At 35.0% G+C, this 16209-nt stretch overlaps 1 protein-coding gene across 1 annotated transcript in view; it reads left to right on the top strand.

The window, feature by feature from the left end:
• The window catches only part of LRP1B (LDL receptor related protein 1B), a 1816022-nt gene that overhangs the window by 1715758 nt on the left and 84055 nt on the right, over window positions 1-16209 (top strand). The window contains exons 78-80 of the mRNA XM_036254023.1: window positions 4612-4835; window positions 5872-5978; window positions 14618-14734. Of these exons, the coding sequence (XP_036109916.1) occupies window positions 4612-4835; window positions 5872-5978; window positions 14618-14734 (448 nt within the window). The remainder of the gene's footprint in view (window positions 1-4611; window positions 4836-5871; window positions 5979-14617; window positions 14735-16209) is intronic.

Genomic DNA, 16209 nt, shown 5'->3' with positions numbered 1-16209 from the left:
ATACACTGAATAATTTATAGAGAAACAAGAAATTGGTCTTAAACCCAGTTCCTGACTTCAAATTTAGTGAGCTTTTTAATCTTCCATGATATTTTTGTTTACCTAATAATGTAAATGAAAGTTTTAAAAGCCAGTTTTGATTTTTATGGAGCAAGGGTGGGAAATCATAAGAAATAAGTTAATAAAACACTGAACATGGTAAAAAATAAAATAAATAAAATCACATAGAAAATATTGAATCTCTAACCCAAAGGCAAATTTTGTGTTTTTTGAACATTTTTTTGAGATTTATTTGGTTTCTTTCTCCCTTAGAAGGAGTTTCTTCCATATTAACATGCTCCTATACAGATAAATACAGCTTTAAAATTACTCAGTTGAAATAATCTCTTCTTCAAGAAAAAATGTAGATAGAAGCCAGGGATTTCATCCCTGAAGTGGTTTTGGACCTCTGACACATTTTAGCTCTAAATAAAAGGTTTTATTGAATCATATTTTGTGGACCAAAAATGTAAATAGTGTGATATACGCTACACTACACACACACACACACACACACACACACACACAGAGTTCTTAGAGTGTTTTAATAGCATTATATTAGGAGACAATTAACTTTAGTAAAATGAATGAATTTTCTTTTCTTAGATTTACACAAAAATGAAGAAAATCATTAAAAAATAAAATATGTGACTACCTCAATCTATCCTGTGTTGACTATATTTTCTTAAAATATATTGCTAACTATAAGAATTTTGTTTAAAAGAAGGTAATATTTGCATGGCTCAGATGCTTAAACTCCTCTTTCATAGTTTTTTTCTCACTCCTTGATTTAAAAAAAAGTCCCCAGTGACTTATATCATAGGTTTATTGAAGCTGGGGTTACGACAGATAGTCCACAGCTATGAAGGATTTATTGTTTAAAGTAGTAACCTCTAATTTTGTTACAGTCAAGCTAACCATTTTCTTCTGTAAGATTTAAGTGTTTCATTCATTTGACTAATATTTCGCTACAAAAAAAAAAAAAAAAAAATGCCTCAGGCCTCAAAACTTAGCCTGTGTATTTGGAAGGCTTATTAGGAAAGAAATCATCTATCTTTCTGGAGAAAGAAGTCAAAATGTGTCTTCTACTTTTGCAACTGAGCAATGCCTTTTGTTGTCAAGGCAACCACATGCCTCTGCAGTCTCTTAAACAGCACATATTTCATTAGTATTCTGGTTCCTTGGCTTATGTGTCTAATGAGCTAGCCAACAGGGCAAATGAGAGTTTCATATTTTCTTTTTAATTTTATGTGTCTATTTTGTTTTGCTTTCAGCCTCTTTGGAGGCAAATGATTTAGCTATGATTTCAGCTTTCTTGTTTCTGTTTTTCCATGTCAGACCCATTCTACTCCTAAAACCTATTTACTTTTCCTATATTTTCCCCTTTTTGTGTTTACCTGATTGATTTTCAACCACGTCATAAATTGTTCATTATATCAAGATCCAGCAGAATTTCTGCCTTCCATTATCCAGTCAATACCAATCTGAGTTCCTTATAAGTGGCTTATGGTATTCAAAGTTCTGGTCTAACTGTGAGCAATAAAGAGGAATTACTTCATTATAATGGAACTCACTGTAAAGGGTGATTTCCTAATTTGGCCAGAGTTTCCTTGACAATATGATCATCCTTTTGCTGTCTTCTTGCTGTTCTTTCCTCTTCTGTTCAGTCCTTCTCTTGAGTGTTGAAAATCATCGTGCATTCAGTATGTTTGCGTCACCGAGGATGAACACCTGCTAACCTCTCACCCTGCTGCTTTTAATCTACGAGAGTCATCTTGTCACTGATGATTCATGACTTCAGGTTGAATTTATTAGGTGTGACCATCCTTTATTCTAATTACTTACTTGATATTGAAATGACATTAGGAATTCCTTGATCGAGATACCAGAGAATAAATGTATAAGTTTAAATGAGCTTGTAACTCATTAGTATCCCTTCTAATTAGCATTGAAACATCAGATTTTTTTTTCTCTAAGCAGTATTCTTTCCCTAGCAGTGTGACTTAAATTTGATTTATTCTTCTATAATTCACTAGTAGAATCTTCACCTGAAAAAGTATCACAAAATCAAACTTCTGAATCCTCTATTAACATTAAGAATTCGGGTTCTTAACTGTCAGCCGTCCAGGTATGTATAGCAGTATAGAATGGGAAGACAATCAGACTTTTTGAGTGTGAGTAAAATAAAGTGAAAATCCTAAATTAAAGAGACTGTGAAACTTTTTATTAAGTATGTCCTATTTGATTCAGGATACCATTAAGGTAAAAAGCCATGTGTATATTTATTTCTAAAGGCACATGGAGGGTCCTGGAGAGTATCATGCTGAGCGAAATAAGCCAGTCAGAGAAAGACAAATACCACATGATCTCACTTATTTGTAGAATATAATGAACAAAATAAGCTGATGAACAAATAGACACAGAGGCATAGAAGTAAGGATCAGACAGACAAACCTCAGAGGAAGTGGGAGGGGTGGGAAGAGATAAACCAAAGAATTTATATGCATATATGCGTAACCATGGACATAGACAGTGATACTGTGAAGGGTGAGGTGGGGGGCGGGAGCAGAGAGAAGGGTGTAAATGGGGGGAAAAGGAGAAACATCTGTAACAAAAATAGTTAATTAATAAAAATAATAATAATTAAAAATAAAGGGAAAATGGATATTTTTCTCTGTTCATGCCGGACAACAAATATTTTTCTGCATACTTAATATTTGTTCTATTTGAGTTAGAAAATGATAAATATACTCCAATAGACTCTAAACAGTTTATAAGGTTATTTTTTTAATTCTCTCTCATATTTATAAATATTATGACTTACACTATGTAACATGTCCATGTCATTGCTTGATATAATAAATTTTAAATTAGGGAAAAAAATAAAGACAGAAAGAAAGAAACAGTACATTTAAATGATACTAGAACATATAAAAATAATTTTGTGATTTGACTGAGAGAAATATTTATATCTCCATCTATGTATATTATTTATATGTTATTTCCAGAGTGTGACTGCAGTGTTTTTTAATTTAACCTCAGTTAACTATGAGACATTACTGGGTAGATGGATAATATTGATTGTCAGCGTTCAGAAGTAGAATACCATAAAATTTCATAATTTCAGGTTTTACATCAACAGGTGAAAAGACTGATATAAAGTTGTTAGAAATTGTTAGGGTTCTGAGTTTAGGTCAAGCCATATTTTTTCTCTTGAGATCCCAATAATCACATAGCAGATCGTGACTCGCAATTCATGTTTCTTGGTATCTCGAGGTTTTGTTTGTTTGATTGTTTTTTGAGAAGTTTAGTTTCTTTTCTTTTAATCCAAGTCTACTTCTTAACAAATGTGTTCATTAGCAAACCACATGAGAAATATTCATGTGTCAAAACCCCATATTTTCACTGGTTGCCAAGTCCTAATTATGTTCTTACACGTTGCCTCCATGTCCAGTTATAATCACCTTCAAATAGTTGTTTCCATTCTTGATATAATGCCCCTGAAAATCTCTCACTTTTGGTTATGCACAATAAATCTGGCCATGTAAAATTAATTACTACACTAGTTCCTGCTCAAAATGATCAAGTTAATTGAAAGGCACAGAGCATATATTATTTTCCGTGCTGTCCATTCCCAATGACTTCTTGTACCTTTGTCTCACAATAATTCAGTAATACAATATTAAGCGGAAAACCCAAGCTAGCAGATTTAATTATGAATGACAGAGATTGTAACTTTCTTCAAAAGATGTTTACAGGCAGTATTTCTCTAAGTGTGTCTATCTTTAATAATTTTTTCCATTTTTAAATTATATTATACGTGGTGAGGATACAGGCCAACTGGAACTTTTTTAAATTCCTAAAAAGGGTATATATTGGAAAACTCTTTGAAAAATATTTCTAACAGTATCTATTCAAGCTGAACATATGTATACATTAGACCCAACACTTCCATTTCTTGCTAGATACTCAATAGAAATGAGTGTTTGTGTCCACCAAAAGACATGTATAAGAATAGTATTTATGACTTTAGTAATAATAGTCTAAAACTATAAACAAGCCAGATGGACGTCACTAGTAAAATGGTAAACAAATTGTGCTATATTCATAAAAATAAATAAAATAGTATCAATAACCAGCATGAACAACAATATGAATTTCACATACATAATATTGAGTAAAGAAGTCATGAATAGAAGATTATGATTGTGTTCATATGGATTTGTTTAAGATAATCTATGGTTTTAGACATCAGAATTATTGTTACTCTCAGAAGAATACTAACTGGGAAACATCACAGGCTAACCTTATATAATTCTGTAAATATTCTACCAGAGTGATAGATAAACAGGGTCAGTGATATTGGTAAAACTCCGATGAACTGTACACTTAAGGACTATGAAATTGTACATCTATTAAATATTAGGACTAGTTATCTGGTATATTTAAAATCAATATAACAATTAACACTTGACCTTGTTATTATGATTTTCATACACCAATGTATAGTACAGAAAAATTCACCAAATTGTTGTTGAAAATACTGTGGTTTGTCATTTTGTTTGCTTGTAGTGTCCTGAATTTAAAAGACCCAGGGACATTGCAGTTGACTGGATAGCAGGAAATATTTACTGGACTGATCATTCTAGAATGCACTGGTTCAGTTACTACACCACTCACTGGACCAGTCTAAGGTATTCTATCAACGTAGGGCAGCTGAATGGCCCCAACTGCACCAGACTCTTAACAAATATGGCTGGAGAACCCTATGCTATTGCTGTAAATCCTAAGAGAGGGTAAGCTGATGACTGGGTTATTCATATTTCCTGACATGAGTATTGTTCCACTGTGCTCTGCAGTTCTGTTTCTGTGATGAGTGTTCAACACACAATAGATTCACAAACCTTCTGAAAAACCCTCTACTTCTCTTGTACAAAAGCATGTCCATGTTATTTTTATACTAAATTGAAGAGCAAATATTTATTTTTTACTGAAAGTTTGCAAAATTATACATTCAGGTGTGTGTGTGTGTGTGTGTGATGTATGCATTTCAGAATAATGAAATGAATGTGATAAACACACAACCACTATGGTGCATCTAATGCTGAATTTTTTAACATTAAACATGATCTTAAACATATTAAGTGTAGAGTATTAGTGGTTTTAGCTACTGTGACAATAAAAGATGAAAGCACATTATGTATAAACATTTAAAACAACAATTTACTTTCTTTTGTTTGAATTTTTTCTTTCTTTACTCTTTTTCATTTATAAACAGTGAACAAAAAGTCAGTCGAGAAATGTTAAAAAGAACTCCTGATCACCCATAAAGTGGGTCATTGGATGCTGAGCAAAAATACACCAATGCTATTTATTTAGCAAAATTATACAGTGTGGTGTCTTCTAAACCAAGAATGATCTCTGAGAAAGTACTTTATCAAAAATAAATAAATAGAGCATATTGATGCAGTATTCATAATAAAATGAATATTCTTTCACAATGAGAGGATAGTTCTAAGTGATAGAAATACTTTCTTTTAAAATATTAATGCCTTTTTTTAAAATTGAACTTTTAATATCAAATAATAAAGTGCATATTATTAAACAGTGGCTCCCCAATGTTAGAGCATAGTTAAGACTGTTCTAAATATGGATTCCTGGGACCCTCTATTGGAGGTTCCCATTCTATAGCTTTAGAGTTGGTCTAGAAATCTGCTTTTTCGGACACTCGGGGGTGATCCTGGTGCCCATGATCTGAAAAAACACTGTTTGCAATAGAGTTGGTTTATATCAGCCCCATCACCAGGCTAACCACTTGACCTCTCTTTTCAGGATGATGTATTGGACTGTTGTGGGGGACCACTCCCACATAGAAGAAGCAGCTATGGACGGTACTCTGAGAAGAATTTTAGTACAAAAGAATTTACAGAGACCCACAGGTATGATGTGTTTCTGACATAGTTTAAAATTGTAGCAGTATGCTAAGCATATTAGTGTTACAATTCTTTAGTTTTGTTGGCAAGATAATCATTTTTACAAGCAAATAAAATAATTTATAGTATGACATTATGAAAGCCATTAACATTTCATGTTGTATTTTTCCAGCTTGAAAGTCAGATTCTTATCATACTGCCAGTGATATTATGGGGATATTATTTGAAAATTGCCTAAGTTTTAAGGCCGTTAGTAGGATTTCATATGCATGACGATTTGGCAGTTCATAGCAATGTATTAGGGTATTTTTTCAGATAAATGTTAATGATGTTGGGGTAGATGGTAATATTATTAGAGGATGAGAAACAAGTGGACAAAGAGCTGGGAAAACAGATACTTTTTGTGAAAGACGGGTTTGATGATGCCTTGCTTGTTAATTCTCAGCTTTCAATCTGGCTTTGCTCTGCCTCCAGCCATCTGCACAGCCACTCCACACTCTTCCTGCCCCCAGGACTGCTCAGAAGCTCAGGCTGTGTGTGTGTGTGTGTGTGTGTGTGTGTGTGTGTGTGTGTGTGTGTCCCCGCTCTCTCTTTCAGTCCATTTTCCTCCCAGCCTTCCATCTAGAATGCCCTTCTGACTTTTTTGTATATTCAGCTGTAGCTGACTCATTCTGTAAAATCCAACTTTACCACTCCTTCCTCAACAAAACGTCCAGACCACTGGGGTCTCGGGATCTTGTGCCCCCCACCGGCCGGCTGCTTCCCCATCAGAAGGACAGAATACGTTCTCTATAGCTCCTATTATTTAACAGCTACGCTTTGTAATAGCTTTTGTCGTTGAAAATTTATATTTGGCACTTACATTCTTATTAACTTTTAATGTGCTCCATGCCTTTTTCTCCAACTAGATTGTTTTTACTCTTTATGGGAATGAGCAGTCTTTGGGATTTAGTTCATTTGTATAAGTGTGTCTCCATTCAGTGATTTAACAAATACTAATTGAACACCCACCTGGTGCCAGAAATTGTTCCAGATGCTGAAGCAATAATTTTCTACCCTTGTGAAAGAGCCCGACTCCCATGAAACAGCTTTCTGTAGGGAAGAGAACATATATTATGCATCATGTCAGATTGTTATAAATGCTATATAAAAAAAAAAAAAAAAAAAAAAAAAAAAACATGCTAAGGGATGGGCAGTAATGGGGAATACCATTTTAGTTATGAGTATCTAGAGAAAGAAAGGTAATATTTGAAAATATAACTGAATGAAAAAGAGCAAGTCATGTGCATATGTGAGGAGCTTTTCAAGTGGAGGGAACAGCAAGCTCTAAGTTAGGAATGAGCTTAGCATGTATCAAAAAATAGCCAGAATGTTTGTATGCCTATAAGCATATGAGAGTGGTAGAGATGGGGGTGACCCACTGGCCAGGGCAGATCATCTAGAACCTGGAACACACTGATGAGCCCTGGATTCCATTATTGGCGAGGACTGGGAAGGAGAGTGGTATATCTGCCTAGACATGATTTTCCTTGTTTAAAGACCTGTGTAGTTTTTTTCTTAACATTATTTTTCACTAATTTTGGACTTATGAAAGAGTTGCAAAATTACTTCCAAAGTTCTCTAATATTTACATTTTATATAATCACAGTATATGTAACATTGTCACTATAAAGAATGATGCAGCAGCTATTTATAGAAGGGCACAGAGGAGGGAGCTTTGAAGGCAGCCTGAGACAGGAATTCTTGAAAAAGGTTATTTATGAAGGGAGTGGAATTCAGGAGAAACCTATAAAAAGTGGAGAAAGGGAAAAAGCCCAGAAAGACTGTACTTCGGGTAAAGTCCACTCTCAGCTTGAGCCACAGGAGATGTGCTTTGGAGCATAAATTCCATGACAGGCAAGGGGATCATCTTTTTGTCTTTCCCATGGTCACCACTTGGCCTTTGGCCCTGGCTTCCCAGGTAGGCTGCTGCAGGCGGTTGAGCACACCCCCTACAGAAGGGGGACAAGTGTGAGGCCTTAGCTGCTGAAGCAGTAACTGGGAAATAGGCACCCTGCCTAGTAAGGGAATCTGGGCTGGGTCCCACAGTGTCTCCCACAGTGGGCTAAATGAAGGTGCATGTATTGGACATCTTCTGTGTGCTCACCATTCTGTTCAGCACTAACAGTGATTTAATGATGAACACAGCACAGTCCCTTTTCTCACAGAGTTACATTTGAAAAGAAAAGGAAAAAACCTGAAGCATGAACAGAAGTAACTAGAGTTTGGGCAAAATGTGAGAATTGTTGCATACCTTTATGGAAATTCAGAGTCAAGAACGATGATCTCCAGTATGAAAAGACAAGCTATGCGAAAGGTGTCCCTTGAAATAATGCTTGAAGAATGGGTAGACATGTGACGAGTGAGCAGATAATCTATCATGACACAGTGTATATAAAGGTTTTCTTCGGAGTCATATACATCTGTTTTTGTTTTTTAATTCCAGAGGATCACTTATTAGCTGTGAGATCGCAAAAAAAAAAAAAAAAATGAACTTATTATCTTCACTGTTTGATTTTATCATTAACAAACCAAGGGGTAATAATAACGAATTCAAAATATCACTGACTGTGTCACATGACATAACACTCTTAAAGGGGCTGAACGAGGAACACATGGCATGTCCCATGATGGCAGGAGTCATGGTGCACGTGGAAGGGGCAGGGTAGGTAATGTGCCATGAGCTGAGAATAGAGGACTTTAAATGCTGAGGTATTTAGACATGGTTTTTTAGTCAATAATGAACCACTGAACAATTTTGATTCAAAGTGTGATGTGAATAATGTAGATCTCCAGGCAAGTTGCAGGGGTAGTACTGTGCCAGCGGAATGAATAGATACAGAGACTAGAAGACCAGTGAACAAGTCATTGAAGTGTCCCACTGAGAGTGGAGAATAGCACAACTAGAACAGAAACTGAGATAAAAACAAGAGGGTGTATGTGGGAGTAGGAGAATTTATCGAATGTATGTGACAATAGAGGAAGAGATAGAAAATATCTCTGATACATTCAAGTTATTCATATAAGCATCTTCTTGTATTCTTTCTTTATTCATCTCTCCTCCCATTCAAAACATATCATTGCTCACTATATGCCAGGCCCTATTCATCATCTGAACTACGGATCCCTGGACTCATGGGCATTGTAGTCTAATGTGGGGTGACTCTAAAAATAAAACCAAAAACGTGTGTGTGCACACACAGGCACGTGTGTGTAAATGGCTCTGACAGAGAAGAGTGGGTGCTTTGACAATAGTGGGAGGAAAGCTTTTTTAAGATAATTGATTGTTAAGAATAATTGCTAAATGATGTGCAAAGATGAGGTGTAAAATGATGTTACAAAACAAAATAAAGAACAGGTCAGAAGGCTTTGAGGTAGGAAACGGAATTGAAGGAAAGCCATAGCGCATAGTCATCAAATTGCAAAGTGGGTGAGACAAGGCTCAGAGAGGCACACTGGGCCAGCCTATGCAGGGTCTCGGAGACCGTGGAAAGTACCATTGACTCGTGTTAAGCTGGTGACAGGATCTGCTCAGACATCCAAAAGGACATGTCAAGAAGGTAGTTGGTGTGAGGCTCTCTAATCCCTTGCTAGTGGGCATATATGAGTTTTCTTCTCAGCAACTGTGTTCTGAAACTTCTGCCCAACTTATTGGAGTAGTCTCTTGGAAGCCATTTAGTTACTATTTCAACTAATAGTTACTGTAAGCCTGGCATATGTCAGGCATGATTCTAAACACTTGGAACATAGGAGTGAACACACGGTTATCCTAGTACTTACATACTAGTCGAGTACATGAGCCGAGGTGCTGACGGTAAAAATATAGTATTAAAAAGTAAATCAATAAGTTGTGAGGTATTTGGTGCTTTGAGAAAAGAATGAAAGTAGAGTAGTAAAAAGACCAGGAATGGAGCGGGGGTTAGTTTGCAGTATAACATTTTTAAGTCATTAGAGTGGAAATTTGAGGAGACTCTTGAGCCCAAATTGTGTGATGCTGTCACTCAACCACAGGCAGATGTTGCAGGTGTGGATGAATTAGGCTGTCAGCTGATTTCTCAAAAGAAACTTTGCAGGCCAGAAGGGAGTGGCAAGAAATATTCAGAGTGATGAAAAGCAAGAACCTACAGCCAAGATTACTCTATCCTGCAAAGCTGTCATTTAGAATCGATGGACATATAAAAACTTTCCCAGACAAGAAAAAGTTAAAGGAGTTCATCACTACCAAACCGTTATTATATGAAATGATGAAGGGTCTTTTTGAAGAAAAAGATAAAATGTATAAACAAACAAAATGGCAATGAATACATATCTATCAACAATGGAATCTACAAACAAAATGAACAGGTAGAACAGAAACATTGTCATAGATACAGAGAACATTTTGTTGGTTGCCAGTTGGGAGCGGGGTTGGGGGAATGGGTGAAAAAGGTGAAGGGATTAAGAAGTACAAATTCATTGCTAGACTGACAAACCTCAAAGGGAAAGGGGTTGGGGGGTGGGAAGAAATAAACCAAAGAACTTATATGCGTAACCAATGGACACAGACAATAGTGTGGGAAAAGGTGGGAGGGGGGCGGGAGTGGGGAGGAGGGGGTCAATGGGGGAAAAATGTGGAACATCTGTAATACATTTTACATCTAACAATAAAGATTTTAAAAAGGAGAAAAAAAAGAAACCCAAGCTGAGCCAGTCAGAGGGCAATATCTCACAGATAACTGCACATTTAGTTCTGGAGAGCAAAGCAGAAGTAGCAATTTAGTTTGGAGACTTAGCAACAGAAAACTGATATTTAAAGAGGCCGGAGGTTTGACGACAGACAAGGTAAGGTAAAACAAGCACGCTTCTTAGGGTTAAATTTTGTGAGATGCTCATATTTAGAAGAGTAAAGATCAAAACTGAGGTCTGCGAAGTGTCTGAGCAACAGGAGGCAAGCAACAGGATTCCACGTCATCACCGCTGAAGGCAGTTTCTATAGGAAGGTGGTATACACATTGAACCTAGCATAGGGCCTTACACACAGGACAGAAGGAGTAGTGGAAAGAGCACAGCCTTCCATTTATACGGGCGCTAAATTGAGCAACCTGCATACACTTTTGAGTGTTAAATTTCTCATCTGCAAAACGTATTGATAATACTTACCTTACCTGTAATTAGTGTGCTTAAAAATAATTATGTACTGAATTGCCTGGCAAGTATGGCTCAGTGGATTGAGCATCATCCCATGGACTGAGAGGTTCTGGTTCAATTCCCAGTCAGGGCACATGCTGGGGTTGCGGGCTGGATCCCCAACAGGGGGCGGGCAGCAGGCAGTCCACCAATGTTTCTCACTTCATCTCTCTCTAAAAAATCTATGAAAACACATTTCAAAAAATAATAATTATGTATTGATTGAATGAAGAGATGAATACCTACAATTTATAACATTTTAACCCATATGATTGTAAGGATTATTTTAACAAATGGCACACTTGTGTTTTTTTTTACTAGAAACTATATTAATAATAAGAACCCTAATTTATATTCTGCTGCAATCAATTGTGGGGTGGTTGGAGAATATGCTCCATGAGAATGGGAATGTGATCTGTTTCATCCTATGTCCCATGCCTAGTACTTGGCAAAGCAGATTGCTAGGAAGGTGCTTTGTGAATATAAATTGTGTTAATGAATGTTGTGTCAGCTAAGGACACATTCCAGTTTTCCCTCCAGTAGACGGATATGCAAGATTACATAAATTTGATTTAAGTACCATATTATTTGATTTATAGAAGCTTGTTTATGTTGCTTTTTGCTCCCCAAAATTGTGGCAATTTTTGAGAGAATAAAGAATTACACATTGGCCCTTGGAACTAGTCTTAATTTTTTTTATTCTTTCAGCGTGTTTATTGTCCTTGACCAACCAAAGGTCTCTAATTAAATAAAATGGATAAAACTTAAGGACTATTTTGGAATTTTTTGATGCATTTATTTTACTAACATTCAAAAATAAATATGTGTATGCATATATATACATGGAGAAATAATTTTAATGTAGTTTGGAATCTGAGACTCCAAGTAGGCACTCTTTCTTAAACTTTAACAATTTTTGAAAATAAATTTGATATAGTGGTTAGTATTTTTAATTTTTTGGACCTTTCTTATCATCTCTTAAATCAATAATATGGTAGTCCACATTTGCTGGTTATTACTATCTTTAAAATCTTGGCTTTTCTTTAACACAAAATGTATATAATCTTTTTCTCTATTTCTGAAAACACACCAATTATAACGTGTTGCTCTCTCAAAATATTTTCTGTTAAATATTACATTGGTACTATGGCAATTTCTCTAAGATTTTTTAAAATTTAATTTAATTTTTTCCATCACCATTTATTTCCTCTATGCCCTCTTCCACCTCTACCCGCCCCCAATCTCCACACTGTTGTCCATGTCCATGAGTTCTCTCTCTCTTTTCTTTCCATGTTTGCTCAATCCCTCCACTCTCCCCCCACCCCCACACCAGAGCTTTCTGCCTGCTCTCTATCTCACGAGTTTGTCTCTAGTTTGCTTGGTAGTTTAGTTTGTTCATTAAATTACATATTTTAGTGAAATCATATGATACTTGTCTTTCTGATAAGATTTTGTTTTTTCCTATTTTTTTTTAAGACATTGGTAAAAATAGGAAAACTAGTGGGAGGATAACCTTTGAATATTTTAATTGAGTTCCACCAAAGTGAAATTCAAAAATCCTAACACACAATAGTAGTCTTTGTATTGTAGTAGTCGCTGGGGGGAGATGTTAAGTAAATGACTACATGATTAAGGTATTTATCATGCATTCCTAAAATTTAGTGAGTCTGTATCTTTATCTTCTACAAACCCTCCAAACTGTGATTCCATTATGTTTTTTTTAGAACAAGTATGGCATTTTATTTTAAATTTTATGTATTGACTTGATTTCACATATTCATTATCTCATTTTAGATAAGAATGCTTTTCTTTTACATTGATTTCCCCGCTGTTTTATTATTGGTTCTTTATGACAAAAAGATGTGCTGTTTTAAGGACAGAAATGCACTAGTTTTTTTATATAAACTTGACTCTCATCTCTATAACGAGAAAAGTTAGTTTATTTTTTTTTATTAAGTTTTTAATTTAAAAGACTATTCTTTTATTAGAGGGCTTAAGAAAAAATAAACATCACTGATTTGTAGAATTTTTGAAATATAAATCTCACCCATCTAAATGCTTTATCATATAATATTTTATCTAGATGTAATTTCATTTGATTATAAAGTATATGACCAGAACTGATAAAGGTTGATATGTTTTAGACAAGCCTATATTAACAATGCAATATATAACCTTTTGAGAACTTTTTACTGCTGATGCCATTATTTTTCAAAATAGTTGTCTAAGAAGGAATAAAAACACTTTTCTTTCTCTTTTACTTAAGTAATACAACAAAGAAGTAGGTAAAATAAAATCTGTGCCCAACAAAATTGGTCTTTATATTTAAAAATATAAAATTCTTAATGGTAGAAAAACAAAAACAATGGTGTATAATACAACTTAATTACCAATATTGTTTATTGAATGTTCTGATTAGAAAAGCTTTTTAACATTCATATGCCAAAGGCGTTTTACTTGCATTTTATTGTCACAGTATGTACTATCTCATATCTAAAGACTAATTATGTCACAAAAGTTAAATATCAACAGCAATGAAGATTTATTATAGAATCCATGTGTCATAGATTTTACTCTTCTGTATTGAAGAAGGAACATTACTTAAAATATTCTGTGTTGATAATATTTTTGCAAGAAGATAATGGCCTGACTTTAATCACATAATAAAATAAAACAGAAATTAAAATTGAATAAATAGAAAATATTTTTACCACATATTATTTTAGTCCATTGTTAATCACTAACAGATACTGATGATAAAAATGAAGACGAGCCATCTCAGAGCAAAGTAATGATTATAGAAAAAAAAATTAGAGATAAAAATTTAAGTACAACTAGAACCTTAAGGAAGTTGCCATTCATTCTTCTCCACTATAAGCATCAACTCATCGTCTATTTAAACTTCAGCATGTACACAGATGTCTCACCTCAATATAGGCCAACTCCAGAAGGGTGAAAATATCTTACAGTTAAGCCCACAAACCATTTCTACACTGAAAAATGCACCTCATAAAGAAATTGCAAATATAATTATACTGAATAATTTTAAAGGTTTTATAAGTTATTAACCGATGAGTTAATTATGTGTACACTACAAAGATAAAAACTGAAATATCAAGGAAAAGTGTTTTAGACAATAGCCATAACAAAGAAATCAGTTAAATGTGTAAAGGAAGGATACTTAGGTTAGCTTTTCCTATGCGAAATAAGATTTTTGCTATACCTTATCAAATAAATTCTATGCAATCTATACACATGTATTCCAGATAAGAATTGAGTTATTTTATTTGTTTTCTAATTTGTACAGTACAATGATATAGACTACGTAATTTCTGTGATGCTTAAAGACAAACGTCCATCATAATTATACATTGAAAAGCAAAAGCTTAATTTTAAATAATAGCAAACTTATTTCTGTTCTTCGTGTGTTGATTGTGCAGGGCTGGCTGTGGATCATTTCAGTGGACGGATATACTGGGCTGACCTCGAGCTGTCCCTTATTGGCAGTGTTCTGTATGATGGCTCCAACTCAGTGGTCTCTGTCAGCAGCAGACAAGGTGTGTGAAGGGCTTTGTTATTTATTTTAATTATTATTGAGAGAATTAAATAATGGTATGTAAATATAAGTATGAAAGCTTTATATTTTGGGCTTCCTCGACTTCTTTCTTCTTTTAACTTGTAGCTCTTACTGTTGATTACAATTTCCATTCCTACTAGAATAACAAAGATGTCAAGCCAAGATAACTTCTTGACTCTAGGACAAACATGGCCCATGACGACTAGATTCAGAAAATACTAGATTCAGAAAATGCCCACTGGGTTGCCTCTGAGGATATTCCATTCTAAGCAGAACACACCAAGTAAAGATTAGGGTCTGTGAGAACAAATTTTTATTTCATATCGCAGTGGTAAGCAGGAAAGAAGTTATTGTGTATAGTTTTAGACAAGGGAAAAGCAGTGTGTGAAAATGACAACTTACCTCTGGCATCAGTGACTTCAGAATCTGACTGTGCTCTTCGCTCTCATCTCCGCCTCGTGCCCGCCTCCTATCTTTCACTCTCTCAGTTTCCAGCCCCCTTCTGTGCCCACACTTTCCTAGCCTGGCAACCTCAGTTCTTTCTGTCAATCTAATTTGTTTCCCTTCTTGGTCCCCACCTCCTTTTTTTTTTTTTTTTATCACATCTTCCTTTACCACAGATTGTTCATAATATGTACATGAAGTTTTTATAGTTATATTTAATGAACATAGTTTTGCTTCCCATTTAAAAAAAAACAAAAACAAAAGCAGAGATGTTGAAAGAAAAATAATTAAATTAAATTGAACTTTCATTGTGCCTTTTCCTAAAGTCAATTTTTTTTGTATGGTGACCATGGATGGGAAAAAAAAAAAAAAATTCCACATTCTGTAATTGATTAAAAAATGTTAACCTGTTTCAATGTAAGCATATATTTTACTATTTCAAAAAACAATGAAGGCCTGGCCGGTGTGGCTCCGTGGGTTGAGCGACGTCCCATGGATCTGAGAGGTCCTGGTTTGATTCTCTGTCAAAGCACATGCGGGCTCAGACTGCAGTAAAGGGAGTGCAGGAGGCAGCCGATCAGTGGTTCTCTTTCACATCAATGTTTCTATCTCTTTCTCCCTTCCTTTGTCTGGCAAAACAAAACAAAACAAAACAAAACAATAAAAACATATTTTTAAGCCCTGGCCGATTTGGCTCAGCGGTTACCTCGGACACAGTTCGTCCCCAGCCCTGTTGGGGTTGTGTAGGTGGCGGCCACTCAATGTGTCTCTCTCGCGTTGATGTTTCTCTCTCTCTGTTCCTCCCTCTCTATCTGAAGATAAATACAAAAATGTCCTTGGGTGAGGATTAAAAAAACAAACAAACATATTTTTAAGAAAAAACATTGATGAAAAATATATGTTTAAAACACATTTTTTGTTCTACAAACTCTAGATAATAGGTAAAAATACAGGATGGGCAGAAGTAGGTTTACAGTTGTGAATAAATGAAACAGAGTTTATACTTTTATT

Source organism: Molossus molossus, unplaced genomic scaffold, assembly GCF_014108415.1.
Source record: "Molossus molossus isolate mMolMol1 unplaced genomic scaffold, mMolMol1.p scaffold_m16_p_11, whole genome shotgun sequence".
Classification (NCBI taxonomy): domain Eukaryota; kingdom Metazoa; phylum Chordata; class Mammalia; order Chiroptera; family Molossidae; genus Molossus; species Molossus molossus.
Note: the sequence above shows the minus strand (reverse complement) of the source record. Positions and strands in the feature narration are given on the sequence as shown.